The sequence below is a fragment of the Camelus dromedarius genome, chromosome 36 (genome assembly GCF_036321535.1).
Source record: "Camelus dromedarius isolate mCamDro1 chromosome 36, mCamDro1.pat, whole genome shotgun sequence".
Classification (NCBI taxonomy): Eukaryota; Metazoa; Chordata; class Mammalia; order Artiodactyla; family Camelidae; genus Camelus; species Camelus dromedarius.
In genome coordinates this window covers 6,706,976-6,725,790 of record NC_087471.1, presented here as the reverse complement: position 1 = coordinate 6,725,790, position 18,815 = coordinate 6,706,976, and the positions used below count along the sequence as shown (strand labels likewise).

At 41.3% G+C, this 18,815-nt stretch overlaps 1 protein-coding gene across 1 annotated transcript in view; it reads right to left on the bottom strand.

Moving 5' to 3' along the window:
• Positions 1 to 300: 300 nt before the first annotated feature.
• Positions 301 to 18,815, bottom strand: part of ADAM7 (ADAM metallopeptidase domain 7) — a 44,985-nt gene continuing 26,470 nt past the window's right edge. Inside the window, exons 12-22 of the mRNA XM_010996544.3 lie at positions 17,480 to 17,654; positions 15,928 to 16,017; positions 14,738 to 14,933; positions 14,217 to 14,319; positions 13,062 to 13,248; positions 11,472 to 11,552; positions 10,499 to 10,577; positions 9,875 to 9,980; positions 9,403 to 9,496; positions 4,928 to 4,984; positions 301 to 381 (exon numbers count right to left, since the gene is read on the bottom strand). Of these exons, the coding sequence (XP_010994846.3) occupies positions 301 to 381; positions 4,928 to 4,984; positions 9,403 to 9,496; positions 9,875 to 9,980; positions 10,499 to 10,577; positions 11,472 to 11,552; positions 13,062 to 13,248; positions 14,217 to 14,319; positions 14,738 to 14,933; positions 15,928 to 16,017; positions 17,480 to 17,654 (1,249 nt within the window). The remainder of the gene's footprint in view (positions 382 to 4,927; positions 4,985 to 9,402; positions 9,497 to 9,874; positions 9,981 to 10,498; positions 10,578 to 11,471; positions 11,553 to 13,061; positions 13,249 to 14,216; positions 14,320 to 14,737; positions 14,934 to 15,927; positions 16,018 to 17,479; positions 17,655 to 18,815) is intronic.

Below are 18,815 nucleotides of genomic sequence, written 5' to 3'. Positions count from 1 at the left end.
AGGGGCAGGACTTTAACAAGTTTATTTAAAGTCATGATCTGGACGGCCGATGTCTGTTTGACAAAGGGATGGAATCGTCCTGTTTTGTCCGCTCGGAGATTTAGTATGCTATGTCGTCACCTAGTGGCCATTCTAGGAATTTACTGATAAATTGTCAGACTAAACTGCCACACGTTTTGCACAGTGATCAGGCGGTTATGACCTTTATAATGACTTCCCAGTTTCAGCCCATCAGTGTGTGTGTGTTTTAATCCCATAACCACCTGTCTGTACCGATGCCTTGAGAAAAAAGCAAAATGGCTATTTGGAGCCGGTGGCATTTGAGAATACAGCCAGTCCTCTGTCTTCACGGGTTCCATCCGCATCCAGGGATTCAACCAACTACGGATGAAAAAAAAAAGTAGAAATTTCTTAAAGTACACGGGAAAATGTGCATAGGTTATGTGCAAATACTTAGCCATTTTGGGTAAGGGACTTGAGCACGGGAGGATTTTATATGCTCTGGGGTCCTGGAATCAACCCTCTGTGGATACCAAAACAAGACTGTAATGGATGCTGTATTGGGGGTGCTGGTTTTGTTTTGTTTTATTTTGGGTCACCGTCACTGCATTCCTGGCAGAACTGATGTAAAAATATACTTGAGATTCCCTGACACCGTATCATTTATAGAATATTTGTAACAAATACAGATACTGATTTATTTTTTGGGAGAATTTTTAAAAGGACTTGCGGGAAATTAAACTGCCCTCCACCCCCTGCAATTACAGCCGCTAATGTCTCTGTTCAGTTGGACTTTTTCTGTTTCTGTTTTATGCCGTTTGCTATGAGTTTCCCTGGTTCTGCATCACTCAGTGGTCAGAGATTAGGGCAGAGGTATTGTTCAAATACTGGGAGCCCGCAAAGTTCAGTAAGTTTCATTCCTCTCTGGATTTTCATCTGTGGTGCTCTCTCTCGGGTACTCACCCCCAGGCAGCTGGGGAGAAGTGAGGGGCTCATCCAACCCGCCCTGTTCCTCTCACGCCCACGTCCCCCTCATCCCATTTCGGGCTGGTCCACTCACACCCTGTCTGTGACTACCACCTCAGCTTTACAAAGATGCACCTTGGTCCTATTTGTTTCCTGTAGGCACTTTGGCTGATAAATGATTTGAGTTCCTGCTCCCCAACCCAAAGCAGCCCACGGAATGTCTTCAAAGAAATGTCAGTACAAACTCAGATTAAGGTCTTGGAAGGTGCAGTGCGTGTGATGGGTTCTGAAGTTCCAGCCCTGTAAGCTTCCAGATAAACCTGGAATCATGCGCAGAGGGCACATGACCCAGCTGTGGGGGACACCCCGGCTCCCCAAGACACAGCAGCCCAGGACTGTGGCGCGCTCAGGCTATGTTTAGGTGAGTACTCACACCAGGAAGGGTTACTTATTTGTGGCAGGGCAGCAAGACATTTGCAGGGGCCGAATAGGAGGCAGAGATCATTAGACAGTGGGTCTAGACAGTAGGTTAGCAGGTGTGTCCGTTCCCAACAGGAGTCCTGCGAACAGTTGTAGTTTCAAGGGAAAGGATTCAAATCCTGGAAAGTGACAAGAGTCAGAAAGATTAGGGCTGTGAATTCATAAGTGGCTCTATAAGCAGCGAAAGAACCGAACCTGCGAGGGGACCACTCGTAGGGGTGGCTGTGAAGATGCTCCCTAATTGGTCGACAGTATTGGAAGAAGAGGATCTGGAAGATGTCGAGCAGCATTTGGAAGGAGGGTAGGGAGGGTCTCTAAGGCCTGGGGCAGGGGGACCCACGGCAAATACTACCTGAAATTAAAAGGAGGCTGACTGTCAGAGGACCCCGGGGATTATTTGAAGAACAGGGAGGTAGATGTAGGAGTCTAGAGTGATTGTTTCAGCAGGAAGCAACGAAGCAAGAAGACTTAGGGAATTCCAGACATATTCATAATTGGAGACAGAGAAGAAATTTGAAAATAAAAAATCACAAGAAATGCGTAGTCAGCTGAAAGTTGAGCCCAAGGTAGAGGAAGTAAGTGGTGATGGGGAGTTTTCCCAAGAAATACGGGAACAATAAGAAAAATGACAAATCCAGAAAGTGATTTTTTCATAGGGGGAATGAGATACCACCAAAATGTATAGCTTCATCAACACGTGTGTTGTCCAGGCAAACAGGGACCATCCCTTCATTCTTGGACATCAGAGTGTTATTGTGTGGTTTTAATACAGAATTTCTCTTTTTTTCAAAAATTTACATAAAATGTCTCAATTAGCATATTTTGCTTCAAGCGTGCATTTATCAGGATTCTTTCCCAAAGGCGTGGTTTTAATTGGAACAGCAGATGCTTATTGAAAGCAGACTGGGTTTAAAGTGCTGAGTCACGGCTGCCCTCGGCGGAGCTCAGTCTCTCCTCCCATGTGATTGTCAGCATAGCAACAAAATTCCCCAAGAACAGCCGGCTTTGGTCCTTGGCTTGCAGCCTTTATTTAACCGGATCAGAACAATTGCACTTAGCATGTGGAAGTTTTATTTCAGTAAATGAAGACAACAACTGCATATAGTTTTAACAAAAAAGAAAACAGAGAACACAAGAGAGCATGTTGAGAAGCATCCGCATGAGAAACTGAAAAATGCTGAAATCGTTCCCAGGACAACCCCAGGCACCGTAATCCACTGACGGGGAGGGGAGGGGAGGGGACAGGACAGTGCAGACAGGGCACATTCCGCGTCCAAACCCGTATATTGTAAGGACCTCAAAGCCCTTTGTGGGGATTGTGAGTGTTTCTTCTCTGCTGGAGTTAGTTTTCTGAAAGTCTTGTAAGCCTCTGACATTTCTGTCAAGTGCTTAAGGAATTCTAAAAGTTTCAGAACTCGGAAAGAAATACTAGGCGTTGGGAATTACCAGGAACGTTTCATGTCCGCTGTTGTCACTGTCGCAAAAGTTGAAGAACGATTTTGTAGTTACGGTGACATTTCTTCCACCTCCTTCACCAACAGGAAATGAGCAAGACAACCATCTACCTTTACATTAACTAGTGGGGTCTGATGTTTCCTGCGCTGACTTTCTTGGCATTTCTGCAGGAGAGAATTTCACTTGAGCCATAATTAATGGTGATTATGTCAGGTTCAAATTAAGGTGAGCACTTTCCTGCTCCCAAAGAGATAACCTGTTATAAGAGATGTTTTGCTTCTTAAGGCTCAGGGGGGTAATTTACTATCCTCCAAGTTTTGACTTCTTTTTTAAAAAGTAATGAGATGAATAATTTGTAAGAAAATACTAGAGAAAGGAAACTTTTATTTTTGTATTAAGCTAAAGAGCATTGGGGAAACGACACGGTATTTTTTGATCGCATATGCCTACGCCACAGGTTGTAAATTCTACAGGTAATTATTACAGAACGATGCTGTTCCTCTTCGAAATTGTCTGCTTGGATAGAAAGAACATTTGAAAAACTACCAGTAACAGTGCAGCAAATATGTAGAGAAGGTTGTGGAAATCTTGTATCCAGAATCTTCACCCCAGCCTTGCACAGCCATTTTGAATATCCAACTTCAAGCTCTAAATAAAAACAGATGGTTAAGAACAAGTTGTTTTCCATAAAATCTATAAGCATGTGATAGTTCAGATACTCATTTATATCTATGAATTACGGTAGCCTGCCTGGATTCTGTTGTATATACTCCACATATCCACGGTTTCCGCAGATCTCCTTAGCTAATTAAGCAGTTATTATAAAATGGAAAGCTTATCACACAGAAAGAAAGTCATTCTGTTCTTCATTATGGAAAGTCAAATAGTTTGCTTGCACGAAGAAGCATCTCCCTCTGCTCTCCAGGATGAGAATGAAAGGACCAGCAGAAATGTCTTTCTTTCTCCGCCGCAGCGGGCAGAGTGTATGGGGCGGGATTTCTTGTAAGGATGCTTTGTAGGGGAAAGCGTCATATAAGCTAGTACGCTGCAGGAAGTCGACAAAAGTCGATGAATGGATGAAGGAAGGAATGAATACAAAAATTCTGAAATGCAGCCAAACAGTGCTCGTTTTTGTCTCCCTTTGGCAAAAATTCACAATTTTTGGATGCATTTTCTAACAGAGGCATAATAATTCGAAAGTGAAATCATCCCTCAAGTACAGCCCGTTATGGTTTTGTAAGTGGAAACTTTGCCATCATGGAAAGACTGTTCCATGAGAAAGGACACCTTTTCAGCGAAGACCTGGGACCTGCCCCCACGATGAAGAGCTCTGTGAGGCGGAAGGGAGGCTTAGAAGTAATAGACATTCGAGGAAGAAGAAACCAAAAAGGGTGTATTACGCTGGAGACCAAGGACAAATAATGTTGCAAGGCGGGGAATATGACTCTTTCGTTTTGTTGTTTTTTCAGCTTCACTGGGGTTTAATTGCAAATAAAATTACAATGTGTGTATACACATATATATATATATATATGTAAAGAAATACCTTTTCTGTGATTACCAGTACTGTTCTGTCCTTTAAAACATCTCATGAGAACCCAAGTGTTACGTGTCCTCTAGCCAAGAAAAGTTAGAGAAAGAGGCTTTGTTTTTGTTGTTATTCCTAATCTGCATTCAGACTCTAACGCTGTGGAACACTAGCTTGCTCCCGCGGTCAGGTTGAAAACTCGTGGTCTAGAACAGTCACTGCCGAATTACCCGTTAGAAATTTAAGCGTATCAGAGAAAACGTTTCAGCCATCCAAATCTTTTGAAATAAGACCTTGCCAATCAATGAATAGGTAAAGAACACAAAAGGATGCTAGCTTTTGAAAAATTTAAAACGGAAGCAGGGAGGGGAGGCTATAGCTCAGTGGTGGCGTGTGTGCTTAACATGCATGAGATCCTGGGTTCAATCCCCGGTACCTCCACTTAAATAAGTAAACAAATAAATAAAACGGAGGGAACCATCTGTCCCGGGAACCTACCACTTGGGCACTTTGGTTGGGATCAGTGATTCCTCGTGGCTCTTTACTTGCAGGTTTCTATAATAAATAGATTTTGTTGTGTCAGGAACAAAACCAGGTACCACACGTAGACACGCGTACATGCGCAGACCACCTCTTCTTGATCCATGAAAAGTCTTAGTTTGTAAATTGCTATGGAATGGGGAGGGGGGCGGGGTAGGACAGTTCCGGTTAAGTGAAGTTTTCTCAGAAACTGTTTTTCCTTGTTAGCCTTATTGTGACGCTCTCCAGCAGTGTATTTGGTGAGAGATTTCCAAACATTTTTCAAGGACTAGAGCTTCCACTCAAAAAGATCTCAGTTGAAATCCCAGTAAAACCAATGTTTAAAAATGGACTGTGCTGTCGAGCAGGGCCTGGGGAGACAGGCCCGTTCAGTGTCCCCCTCCCCCTTGACTGTGCAGCACATCCTGAGATCCTCTTGTGTGATCGGAGGCTTCTGTGCAGAACCACAGATTGAAAACCATCTTAATCACACCCTTTGAGCCATTAGTAAAGAAAGCATAATGAGAATTGCTGATTTTAACAAAGATACAGTTGAGACTCGGTGCTCTCCACGCCTAGTTCTGAGTAAGAAGTGTTCACGGTGCCCTTGAGGATACGTAGACACAGGCCCCAGTGCTTAGGGAGATCTTAGACACCCTGTAATAGCTCCTGCTTTTGGCTCAGCCTCTAAGGCATGTGTGTGCTAAGCTACCTAAGTCGCTTCTGTCCCATCAATATTGATTCAGGGAACACCCCTCCTAGTGGGAAGCCCTCCGCCGATGGAGGCCCCTGAGAAGCCAACACTGGGTTTGACCCCTGAGAACCCGGGTGAGAAGTCAGGCGAGAAGAGTGAGGCACCTGCTTCAGGAGCAACATTTAAGGGACACAGATAAACTCTGTGATCACAGTATGTAACATGTTAATGTGTGGTTTAAAAAAAAAAGTCGGAACCATTGCCAAGAATTTATGATGAACATTTTAAAGAAAGACAGTATCCAACAAAGCGAACGTCAGTCAGTCACCGTGCTCTTCCCCACCCTAATCCCAGTGCTGCTGAGAAGGAGGACATTCTTATTTCTGCCTCAAATCAGAGAGCTGTGTAATATTATTGGACCTTTTCAAGGAACCAATGAGCGTCCATGTGGCACCAAGATTATTACTGAAATGGACACAGACCAACACAACCGACAGAAGGGAGCCGAGGGACCGTACCAGCGTGACGTAGTGCGGGCTTGAAAACCTGCCTGGAAGTCTCTCCAAGGGCTCGGCAGTTCTTTGCTAGTGAGAAAAGACACTATTAACCTGCATTTAGTGCTCAAGCAAATAGGACTATTTTCCAAGCCTACAAAATAAACGTTCATCTCTAGAATACAGTCCTAGGAAATCTACAGATATTGAAACACACAGAGACAGTGTTCTTCCCTGGGTGGTGCTCCTGTGATGGACGAGCCTAAGCACTTGTCGATAAAGCAAGCACACCTATGGGAGAGGGAGTGTTTCTTTATGTGGTTTGATGTGCATAGCACAAGGCTAGTCTATCACTCTCCAGACCCTAACATCCCTGATGGTCCGAATCCCAGGAAGTCCACAACCAGTTCCACCCCTTTGGACCTTCGTGGTCTTTGAGGGTTTCCAGAACTTCCTGCTGTAGCACTGATGGGCCTGGCTGAGCGACCCTCTCTGGAGTGCTTTCCTTTATCCCCCAGTGATGTCAGTACAATTAGAAAGTAAGGTTCAGGGGAAACAAGACCTAGGAGAGGCCCCGGGTGTCAGAGCAAAAAATAACTAAGCATTATTCATGTAACGGGAAAAAAACCAAACGCAGACCTTTCCCAAGCCACAGGGAAACTAACCTTAACTAACATATCAAATAGGCCTCAGCTAAATCATTATTATGTATATAATTTTATGCCAAATAATACAAACAACCTAAAAAAGATTCGAGGTTCCAAACTCTCCTATGCAATCTACATTTACAATATATTATGGTATACAGTGAATTAAATTCATTCATATATTTAACAAATATTTATCAAGCTCCTCATCCAAGTTCCCTCATTTAACCACAAGAGTCAAAAGCCCTCAAGGATTTTGTCCTCTAGACGTGTAACAAGCACGCCGAGGGCCGTATTTGAACCTCTGGTTGGCTTTGGTGTTTACTATCATTGGTCACACCCTCAGACCCCCTTCCCCTGACCCTCTTCTCTGAGAGCGCAACTATTCTGCATATTAATTGCAAGAAAATGTACTTAGGAAAGTAACTTCGACAGCACATGACGCACAGGAGATAATTAACACGTATTAAGTTCTAAATATATACCAAACGCTGTGCTGAGTGCATTTACATGCAGCTTCTTATTTAAACCTGATATTAGCATCCTCTGTTTTCGTATCAGAAAATCTCAGGGTAAGCTTAGAAAATGATCACACAATATTTTCTGTTCGTTTGAGTGGACAATGAAGACTTATTTCCTGGGGTCACCACTGGCATAATAATAAGCACTACTGGGTAACCATGATAAACCATCACATAATGAGGGAAAAGTTAACTGTCCCCCTCGAGGTAATTGATAGATGTTCAGTAGAAGCCTTGCTGTTACATGTGTTTCTGGGGGAAGCCGGGGAGCATGCTCTGCAATATCGTGCAGTAAAAAACGCAGGGCTTCTGAAACATGTAGCGTTGGGGCAAAGTATTCAAAACGCCTAGAGCTGTGTAGTGAGACCACCACCAACCACACAAGTCCTGACTGTAAGAGATTAGCACCATTGTATGTCCACTGGCATTTGCGTCTAACAATGGTGAGTCCATGCATCCTTCGAGACTTTGGTACTGGTGGACATTCCCATTGGTATAATCTTATTGTGACTGCGTTCTTCATTGGTTAACACTTTTTTAAAAAGGGAATGCCTTTGTAGTTTCTTAGCACTCATGTTTTACTTTTTCCCAGTGAGCTGAACGCACTGGAAACCATAGCTAAAGGCACTAAACAGGCCACTCCTTGCAGGGTCTCCTACAGGATTGTCAGCTTTTTTCTTAGGTTTCCACACATGGCTACGGGTGTTATTTTAATCAACTTTTCCTTGAATGTGAAATATACACAAAGAAATGGACAAAGTGGAAGTGCTGAGTTGGATGAATTTTCACAAATGGGCATGTCCGGGCAGCCAACCCCTCCCTAGATCAAAACATTTATAAAACTTGGCCAGCTTTTCTGAAGATCCTCTCTTCCCTGCGGTAACAACGACCCTGACTTCCAGGACCATAGATTTGTTTTGTCAGTTGGAACTTATATGAGTTGAATCGTACAGTTTGCTTTTGGGTTTGGTGTGTTGTCTAACGGTACGTTTGCGACAGTCCATACATACAATGGTATGTTGTAGATGTCAGTAGTTTGTCCATCTCTCCTTCCCTGTAGCGTTCCATTGTTTCAATATATCGTGAATTGTTCCCCCCTTTTACTGTGATTAGACATTTGTATTATTTTCATCTTTTGCAAATAATGCTGTTGGAACATTATTGTGGACGATTTCTGATATACCCACATATGCATTTCTGTTGGATGGATTCATACGGCAATACGATATTCATGTGGCAAGAATCGTTGGATTACAGGGAATGCCTAGGGTCAGTTTTAGTACAGAGTATCAATTTTACCCACCAGTTGTTCCATTTAAACTTTCATTAGCATTTATGAGAGTTTTCACTGTCTGTGTCTCCACTAATCACTGGCATTGTTTTCCTTTATTTATTTTAGTCATTTCATGGGAAAATACAATACAGATAAGAACGTGCGTACAAAACAAGATCATGGCTTAAGGAACCATTTAACGCAAATATTCTTGCACTCACTGCATTGGTGAAGAAATAAAACTTGGCCATTTCAAGTTACCTATCATTATTGCCACCCACTTCCTCCCCCCAAATCAGCTACTTTCCATCCTTAAACTAACAACCTCCTCCTTGCATGTGATTATATTTTGAACCTCAAATATTTATCTCTCATCACTGTAACTTCGTCTTGTACTTTTTTAATTTTAATTTTATTTTACAAGGAAAAGATTTTCCCAATACTTTTCTGATACTGATTTTTAATATAATTTTATTTTATGTCTAGAATGTATTTGGTATGATCCTGCTTCTTTTCAATTTATTAAGACTTGTTTTATAACCCAGAATACGGTTTACGTTAGTACATTTTTCTCGGGGTGCACAAGTTAATCTTTTATTTAACCAACACATTTGCTCTGATATAGTGTCTTGGTTTCCCTGGTTTCCTGCCTTCCTCTCCTTCCCCACGTGTTGACAGAGGTTGTTGGTATTGTCTTAGACTTTATCTTAGACTGTTCTTTTGCATCTCTGACCTCACTTAGCTTAGGGGATAGTTCCATTTCAAACACACACACGACTACTTTTTATATTGGTTAATGAACTCCTGCAAATGCAACTTTCTTACATGTAGAGGGTGGATATCAGGTAAGATGGGCTCGGTCCTTGTCTGCTGCTCAAAGTATCCTTTGTTCTCCACTCCCAGGGTTTCTCCAGGTGGGCTGCCGAGAAGGAAAATGAACATTGACATCAGCTGTGGGATAAGCCTGTGATTTAATATCCAATCATCTAGGAGATTTTTGAAAAGACCGATACTCATGTTCCACCCTACAACAATTAAATCTGAGGGAGGAACCCAAATTAGTAAATGTGTGTGTGTGTGTGAAAAATCCCCTGTGCTTCCAATGTGCCGCAAGGTTTGGGAGCCACTGGGAGAAACATTCGAATGAGAACAAAGTGTGTGAAATCTTGACTTACTACTCCTATTCCTTGGTCTTCAGTAAAAGGCTTATCCTTCCCCTGTCAAGCATCCTCCATGACCACAAAGCTTACACAGTACCCGTAATGGTCCCTTCAATGCATAGAAGATACAGACATACCTTTGAACATGCTTCAACTTGATACATTTTTTGTAACGAATTAATAACGTGACAACCACAACACTGGTAAAAACCAGGATGAGCACAACCACGAGGATGGAGACATCTGCAATGGTAAAGGACACGTGCTTCAGCCAGGACCTCAAGGCTGGGACAGTGGAATGTTAGCTTTTAACTGAACGATTACAATCCTGCTTCTTCCTTCCTTAAAGGACTTTAATTCCCCCTCCTCCAGTTATTAAATAAACTAAAAGGCCAAAACATTGTACAAATGATTAGCAGATGACACTCCATCCAAGACTCCATTGTGTTTAAAGGAGTCACAATGAGCAGGAAAGTTTGTTTGCAAGTTACTCACTGACTATAGCAAAGACCTTACTGCATTATGGGTGCTTAGAAGAGCTAATTCAAATGTAACTAGAATATACATTAATTCTAAGAAAGCGGGCAATTGCAGTAAATTCAAACTCAGATATTTAAATACGCAAAATAACAAAAAGACCATACAAATCCATACAGAAATACAATATATATGTAGTAGACTTTTAGCGTGTAAGCAAAAAACGTCCTCACTGGCTAGGCTTTTTAGATCTGCAAGATGTTATATTAACCGAGGATGCTCACTGGTAACATTTAAGGTTTCCTCCCAGTCCACAGGCGCCTTCTCTTCCTCACACTGGCACTCAAGTTCACCGCCATCCACCTGGAAGAGCCGTCAATCGTATTACTTATCAAATGGCTAACATACAGGTTGTTGTTTTGCACCTGATTTAGCTGAGTGCTAGCACTCCATCAAATGCACACACACACAAATACCCAAACCCACACCCACACACCCGTGAATTTTTAATTGATTATTGATTAACTAGACTGCTTACCAAAATCAATGTTGGGAAAAAAATAGCAAATGAAAGACAAGGAGGAGGGATCTTTGAAGATGGCCTCTGAACAAGAGAATGATTCTGACAAATTCAAAACCAGGTGAGCCAGATGGTTTGACTTATCTTTCCAGAAGCCATCAATATTACTAAATGAAGAGCCCCTGCTAGAGTTGGACGTATCATAGCCAAGGAGGACACGCCACCTAGGCTTTGTAACAGCGAGATAATATTAACATGGGAAAAAAAAAAGTGATGCCAAGATGTTTAGTTCATCAAAGAGCATCGTGTAATGGTTAAGAACAGACAGTCTTAATTGAGTGGAAAAAAAAAAAAAGGGTTTTATTGTTTTTTCTCAAAAGCTTTAAGCTAATGTTGATATTGGTGAAATTTAACTGTAAATTATGATAGATCCAACTTTAAACTTTAGGTTTAGATTTCATAGGTGCATAATTACTGGGTTTCTAGATTACCAGCTCAATGATAAGGCATATACTTGTAATACTGGCATTATCTACGTGTATAATACTTAGTTTGGCTCTTTGGATCAATATTAATGATGATACATGAAAAAAATGGATCTCAAATGCATATTTGATTTAAAAATCACTATCTATACGTATTTACATATGCACCCACACATACACAGGCTCAGGAAAGGAGCCTTATGTAACTAAATGACTGGCAAGACATTAATTTAAAAAGGAATCAAACCTTACAGCATTTTTGTTGCACTGAGATGAGCAGTTGGTTGAACTGTAGACCTTCTCAATCTCCACACATTCGCCATTGCTGCACACCTAGAAACGGAGTAACCGATATGAGTTAGAATTCCTTGCTGTTAGAATTTGCATCATTTTTTCTACTCTGAGAAACCACGTGTAGAATCTTCTGTGGGAGAAGAAATACTCTATGGATGTTCAATCGATATTTGAAAATAATGTATTGTACATTCAATCATTGATATACACAAACCCATTAATTATTAGAATGTCTATGTCCTTACTAATTCTTCAGATGCTAATCTATCAAAGATTCTCCTCTTGTAATGGCAGTAATTTCTCCTATCATTTCTGTCAGGTTTTCTTCTGATTTGATAAAGATCAATGTTTGTTATGTCACAGTTGCTGGCTGGGCATTTTGTTAATGGCAATTAATCTCCTTATTTATACTTATTACCTTCGTTTTTAAATTTTGATTTTTTTTTGTAAATTTTATGACTGAATTACTGTTGTTTTTGTTGCTTGTGGTGATCGTATGGCTTATCTTTGCCCAATTATTTGTTAACCATTATGTTTATTTTTACCTATTTCTTTTAAAAAAGGCTTATATCCAGAAATGTTTTTCCAATTCTATTGAGGTGTAATTGACAAATAACAATTGTATATGTTTAGAGTGTATATCATGATAACTTACCTACTTAGACATTGTGAAACGATTACCAAAAACAACCTGATAAATACATCCAGCACCGCAAATAGTTATTTTTTTTGTGATGAGAACACCCAAGCCCTACTCTCTCAGCCAATTTCAAGCACACATTACAGTATTATTGACTAGAGTCACCATGCTCTGCGGTAGATCCCCAGAATTCACTCCCTTTATAACAGAAATGTGTACCCTTTAACCAGCATCTCCCTGTTTTACCTCATCTGTGTCCAGCACAGTCACTGGCACCATGGCATGTGCCCAGGAAATATGTCTGAACGAATAAAATAAGTGCAGATTGCATGGTTACTTCATAGTCCAATCAGTTCAAAGGCAATTAAGTCTAAAGCGAACTGTGGTTACCAGGAGTGAAAGGGGCAGGGAAGGATTAAGCGTTCGGGATTAACAGACACACGTGACTGTATATAAAATAGATAAACAACAAGGGCCTACTGTATAGCACAGGGCACTATATTCAGCTTCTTGTAATGAGCCATAATAGAAAAGAAACTGAAAAAATATATATGTATATATGTATACATACAAACGAATCGCCTTGCTGTACACTTGAAACTAACATTATAAATCGACTATACGTCAATAAAAAAAGGATAAAAAATTAAGTCTATAATTTAAGCATCTACTGTGAGATACTAATTAAGTACATTAGTAACATTACATAATTTATATAACAAATATCAAGCAAAATGAACCTTTATTATGGTGTATGGCTACTCTGCTCAATTTAAAACAATATTGCCAATTTATTTTTTTTTCTGCTCTCCCATGTATAGGCCCTCTGGAACCAATAATAGGACCCAGTGAGGTTTTAGGGCGGCCAAACCAAGAAGTGTTAATAAAACAAAAGGCTTTCATCTTACCATTCCCTCTCCACACTTCGTTCCAGGAGCAACCAGACCAAAATCCTTAGAATTGTGGTATAAAAAAAAGGTTTTGCATTCAGTGCCATTCTGCTTCAGAGGCTTCTTAAGGTGGTAGATCTTTTCTTCTCCAAGGACAGAAGCGTGCTGCCCACCTGTGCAGAATATCTTTCCGCATTTGACATCTCTGAAGGAAAGGAAGAGTGGTCTCATGCATGGGACCAGAAACAGAACTTTGGAGACTAGGCTGGCAGGGAAGGGGCCTGGTCACGTTTTTCTAGACCCAGACTTGTCAGAGGCCAGGCGGGGAGAGCAGAGTAAACTGTTGGACAGCCAAAGTCCTGACCGTGGGCACTGAGATGCATAGGGAGAGAGGTGAACTCACTGTATTTCTTCATGATTTCTTGTAATTCTCACAAACCAGGACTAGCTCAAGTTCACAGAAGAGGCTTTCTTATTAGAAATTCGAATTAGCACACCTTACATCAGGACATTAAGATTTCTTTCTTATTTCCTGCGTGCAGCACATCAGTTGATTCTCACCACAAACCCATGGATTTGTTATCATTACAACCCCCTTACGCAGATTAGGCAACAGGTGGAAGTCAGGGAGGGGAAGTGACTGCCCGGTTTGAGTTAGGATATTTAGAAAGCAGACTTGACCTTGACTATAGGTTTTTATTATTGTTGTTTTCAGTCCAAATCCTGCTTGGGGGTGCACAGAAAGCCTTGCCAAATATCAGGAACAAACCCAGAAGCATGGCTCCGCGCGGGCTTCTAAAATCAGATCTAAGTTTCAGTTCTCCCATCCTGTCTTCCAGTGTCAGCGTCTACCTTTCCTTCTTTTTATGGCTTTATTTCTTTCCTTCTTTCTTCCTCTTCTCCCCTTTTCTACTTATTGCCCCCTTCCTCCTGTTTGTTCTTTTTTTTTTTTTTTTTTTGTAGCTTCTTTCTTCCTGAGAATCTTATATCTTCCCCCTTTCTTCCTTATATTCTGTTACTTTCAGTTACAAAATACAGAACATAAACACCAGTTAATTCCACAGGGATGTGTGCTCACTGCCTGGTTACTTCCTTTTCTTCCTAATCTCCTCCGTAAAAAAGAGGTTGGCAGCTGTCAGAACAAGAGCTGCTCTGATTTTGCAAGACACTTACTTTTCTTCACAGGGAATTAATGTCTGTTCCTTGTTTTTGCAGTATCCAAATTTATTTCCTTTTTTATTCATCTTGTAGCACATACCGGGACTGTCTTTTGCCTCTGGGATCCAAAACGGTATGAGAAAAGGAAAACAATGAACGCAAGAATATTACATGTCATAAAATGCCTGACTTGTCTGTTGTAACTGGGACTTCCACTATCATGCCGTGGTGACGCGGGATGGGGTAAATAATTTAAAAACTAGCCTATTGCCTTTGGAGGATGTTTTAGGAAGGAATATGGGTATAAAAAAAGTAACAAACAGACCTTAACCCACACACTGAACTAGTCAATTAATATTACAGGTAATATCAATTAACATTAAAATTATTATTCAGAAGGATGGCAGGTAATAGCTTGGAAGGAGGCCACAGACGGCATTATCTCCAGTCTTGCCCCCAAATTCCTAAAGGACAATCAATAACAGAGAAATAATGACTGTCATCTTCACCAGGCATTCCCTGTAATGGTCCCTCACCATTATCGAATAATTCAGAGCATTGGTCATCCCGGGTGGGACATCTCCCCATGAAGCAGTAGCCTTTTGCCTTCTTGCAGGGAAATCCATTTACTTGGAACTGGTCCTTAGGACACCCAGAAGAGTGGCCAGTACACACTTCAGGAAAATCGCATTCGTCTTTTGCTGGTCTGCATACAGACCCTGCTTTTTTCATCTGTGGAAGGAAAACGAAGCCATTGACTCTTGGACACTCTTAGGTGGGTAAGGTTCAGGAAGTAAGAGGAAGTAAGTAGGCTGACCCATTTAATTTATCCAGAAAAGGCTTTGAGGATGGACCATGACTTCCTTCTCCATTCCATGTTACTGACTTTTATGTAATTTTAGGACTGACAAGCTGGTGTTTTGAAATTTGATGTTAGAACAGCATTGGGACAGAGTTGGAATGGACATAAAATAGAGACACGAGCATGTGCTCTGTTCAACTTGTCTTCATCTCTTGCTTAGGACGTCCCTTTCCTCCGTCCCCAGCCCACCACACACACAGCTGGGAGCCGCTGACTATAACGAGGAATCCTCACTCCCAAGAAATCAGATCTCTCCAGATGAACCAAAATAACGCCTTGGCTCTCACTGCTGGAGGGCACTATGTAGAAATACTCTCTCGTTCAGCCATTCGAGATGCATGTAATTGTGCTGGGTTTTGGGAAGATTTGGAGATGAATAAAACACACTTCCGTTCCTTTGTTCAGTTCACAATCCAGTGGCTTGGAAGAAGTGCCCATAAACCCCTGGAGAGAGGCATTTGGGTTTCTGGTCATCCTTCCAGGGATACTAGTCCCTGCCACTTTCCACTTCCCATAGAACCCTCTTCCCTTTTAGTTCACTGTTGCTGGAATGTCAGTTTTCCCCCAGCCAAGGTTAAATCGGTTGGTGATGGTTTACAAAAGAATAGTGTTATATAAATGTCATCTAACTCCACTCCTGAAAGTCCTAGCACTGCTCACCTGCTTCTCCACCCTCCAGACCAAAGCACTGCCCAGAGCTCAGAAGTCAGAGCATCTCAGAGAAGGCTCCTCTGGGTACCAGTAAGCCTGGCCCCAGTCTGGGATTAGTGGTGTCAGGTCGTTCGGTGGTCAGACATCTCTCTGGTCCTAAGGATACTTAGCAAACTGAAACCAGAGAAACCCAGTCCCAGCAAAGGATCTCACCTGACAAGAGTCACAGCATTCTCCTTCCGTGCAAGTGAATCCTGGCTTCAGCATACATTTGAGTGCATCGCAGCAAGGATTAGCGCACTCCTGGCAATAATGGAAAATTAAAGATCAGAAGTGGTCTGTAGTTTGGCTCCTGTTTGAGGAGTTGATGTGGTGTGCTTCTGTGTAACCTAGCCTTAGCTGATTTTCACGGTGACATCCAACTGCATGGTCCTGAGCTATGATGTGTGTACACAGACTCCTGCTTGCAGCTGCTGTTTGGGACGTTTTCCTTTCCCTTGTGGCTGCTCCGAACTCCGCAGCTGATGAATTTGCACTGCGACCATACAAAGTCCGAAGCTGGTGACCTTCCATTTTCCAGATGACTGCCGCTCTCTGGAAGGGTCCTGCTGCTTCTCATGTGGAAGGTTTGCTCTGAGATAATACAGCTTCTGAAGATCTGATTTTATATTTCCCTCAAGATGTTAAGTATTTCAGGCTGCCCTTTGGCTTTTTATTTTTAATGCCTCATTAGATGATAATAGCAAAGTGGGCATTTAGATCCTATCTGTTCATTGAAACTAAAACTCCAAAACCCTTGTCTGCATCTTGTCACATAAAGTACTTCATGTGTTAGAACCAAACTGGAGAACAATTCCAAAGACTGCATGTGGGCAAAAGCATCAGTTTCCAGAGTTAAGATTCTCTTCCCATTTAAGGAGACATTTGAAGACTAGAAGCTCTAACTTCTCGACATGTCACTGTGCTCATGCAGTCTTTTAGCTGCATGATCCTCTTTGACTTCTATTGAATTGCATGCTGTCTACAGCATGGCTACAAAATTGTGGTCCTTGGGCCAGTACCACCAGCATAACCTTGTAGGTTGGCAGGAACAGGATCTCAGTTCCACCCCAGACCTATTGAGTCAGCATCTACAGTTTAACAGCATGCCCAGGTGATTTATAAGCACTTGATAATCTGAGATGCAGTTATCTAGGACACAGACCTGTACCCTGAACTCTTGAAAGAAATAGCTTTTATGCCGGAGAAAAGCAGATTAAGAATTAATTAATTTAACACAGCCTCAAAGGCTTATTCTAAATGTTCCAGAGATTGTAACTATGTGTAAATTTAGGAGGTTTCTGCTCAGCTAAGTTTTCTAATAATGTGACCTGATGAACTGGGATCTAGGCTAGCCTCAAAAGGCCTTGAGTAAAACCCGATTGACTGATTATGCGCGTTTCCTAGAAAACATTCCTACGGTGCGTGAGAGACCAGACTTAAGGACACCCATGGGCTCTTCTCACAGGAACTGCCAATTAATATATAAACCAGGCTAATGCGATGCTGTGGACCGAGGGCAAGATCGTTACACACAATTCAGGACTCGGTAAGAAGCCTTGCAGTGAGGCGGTAACAAAAGCTTGTTTCCAAATTAAAAAAAACAAAACAAAACAGTTTTTAAAGCTTTACAAGGAATATCATGGTTGGTTAATGGCTGCGTCTCCACCTAGGTTCGGGCAAAGCATAAACTTTGCAATTTAAAGACCACATCATGAGCCAATACCTGAACAGGGCCACAGTCACACTCCTCTCCATCATCCAAATTCTTGTTTCCACAATAGGGGTAATCACTTATCTTCTCAGAAAACGGGACGTTGAACATGCACGTTGGCTTGTGCTCCTCCAGGTGCCGCAGGTACTGGGTTCTGCTGCAGGTGCTGAATTTTAGTGCAGGGATGCTAGGGGTGGGACGAGTGAAAAGCAAACATTAATCACATCAAGGCATAGTGGTAGGACAGCTGTGAAAGCTAGCAAGAAGTGAGAAAAAAACAAATATAAACGCTGGACTCAAAGTCCATTTACTTTTCTTACTCTTGCCTTCTGCTATAGCAGAGTAGTAACTGGGCTGTTTATTATACAAAATGTCTTTTTGAAACGCAGCCAACACGTGCTCTGGTAGTGAAAACTCTCAGAGTATATATCCTCCAGAACATCCTTCTTGAAGCTCACGATTTCCACTCATTGTGTCTGCTGCTCCCACGTCACTTTTTATTTGTTCCCCTTAAAATAATCTATATATTTGTCTATCATCCATGCAGGATGCCTCCTCAAAACAGTGACTGAATCACGTTTCAAATTTTTAAAAAATAAGGACCGATTTTTAAAAAACATTTTAGTCTACTGAAAAAACAGAGCTTGGTATTTAAGGAAAAATCATACAAATATATTTACTATATAAATGTTTAAAATCATCACCTAATACATAGGAAGTCAATAGTTTCATCTTTGAAACATGTACCTTATACATAGTAAAAAAAATAATAATAATAATAATAATAACACAGTGCCTGGCACAAAGTAGCTCTCTCCAAACATTTTGGGGAAAAAAAAAATTGATACTATCTTACACATCCCAGGAATGTGACCTACTTCTTTTTAAACTGAACCTCACCTCTCTCCCATCTTTCTTTTGTTTTGACTCCCTCGTCATTATTATTACTATTATAATTATTTTGTCTTAATTGAAGTACCGTCAGTTACAATGTGTCAGTTTCTGGTGTACAGCACAGTGTCCTGGTCATGCATATACATACATATATTCATTTTCATATTCTTTTTCATTAAGGGTTATTAGAAGATATTGAACATAGTGCTTTACAGAAGGAAATTTTCTTATTAATCTATTTTTATATATAGTCCTTGCCATTATTATTGATACCATGATTGGATACAGATGGACTTTTAAAGTCTCGGAGACATTCCAGTGGGATGATGGGCACCCCTCCAAGAGATTACTAATTATGTAGACAATGATGTAAAATTAGACATCAGCTATTGCGTTCTCACTCTATGCCAGTCACTGTCCACGGGTACTTAAGCTACTTTAACTCATGAATATA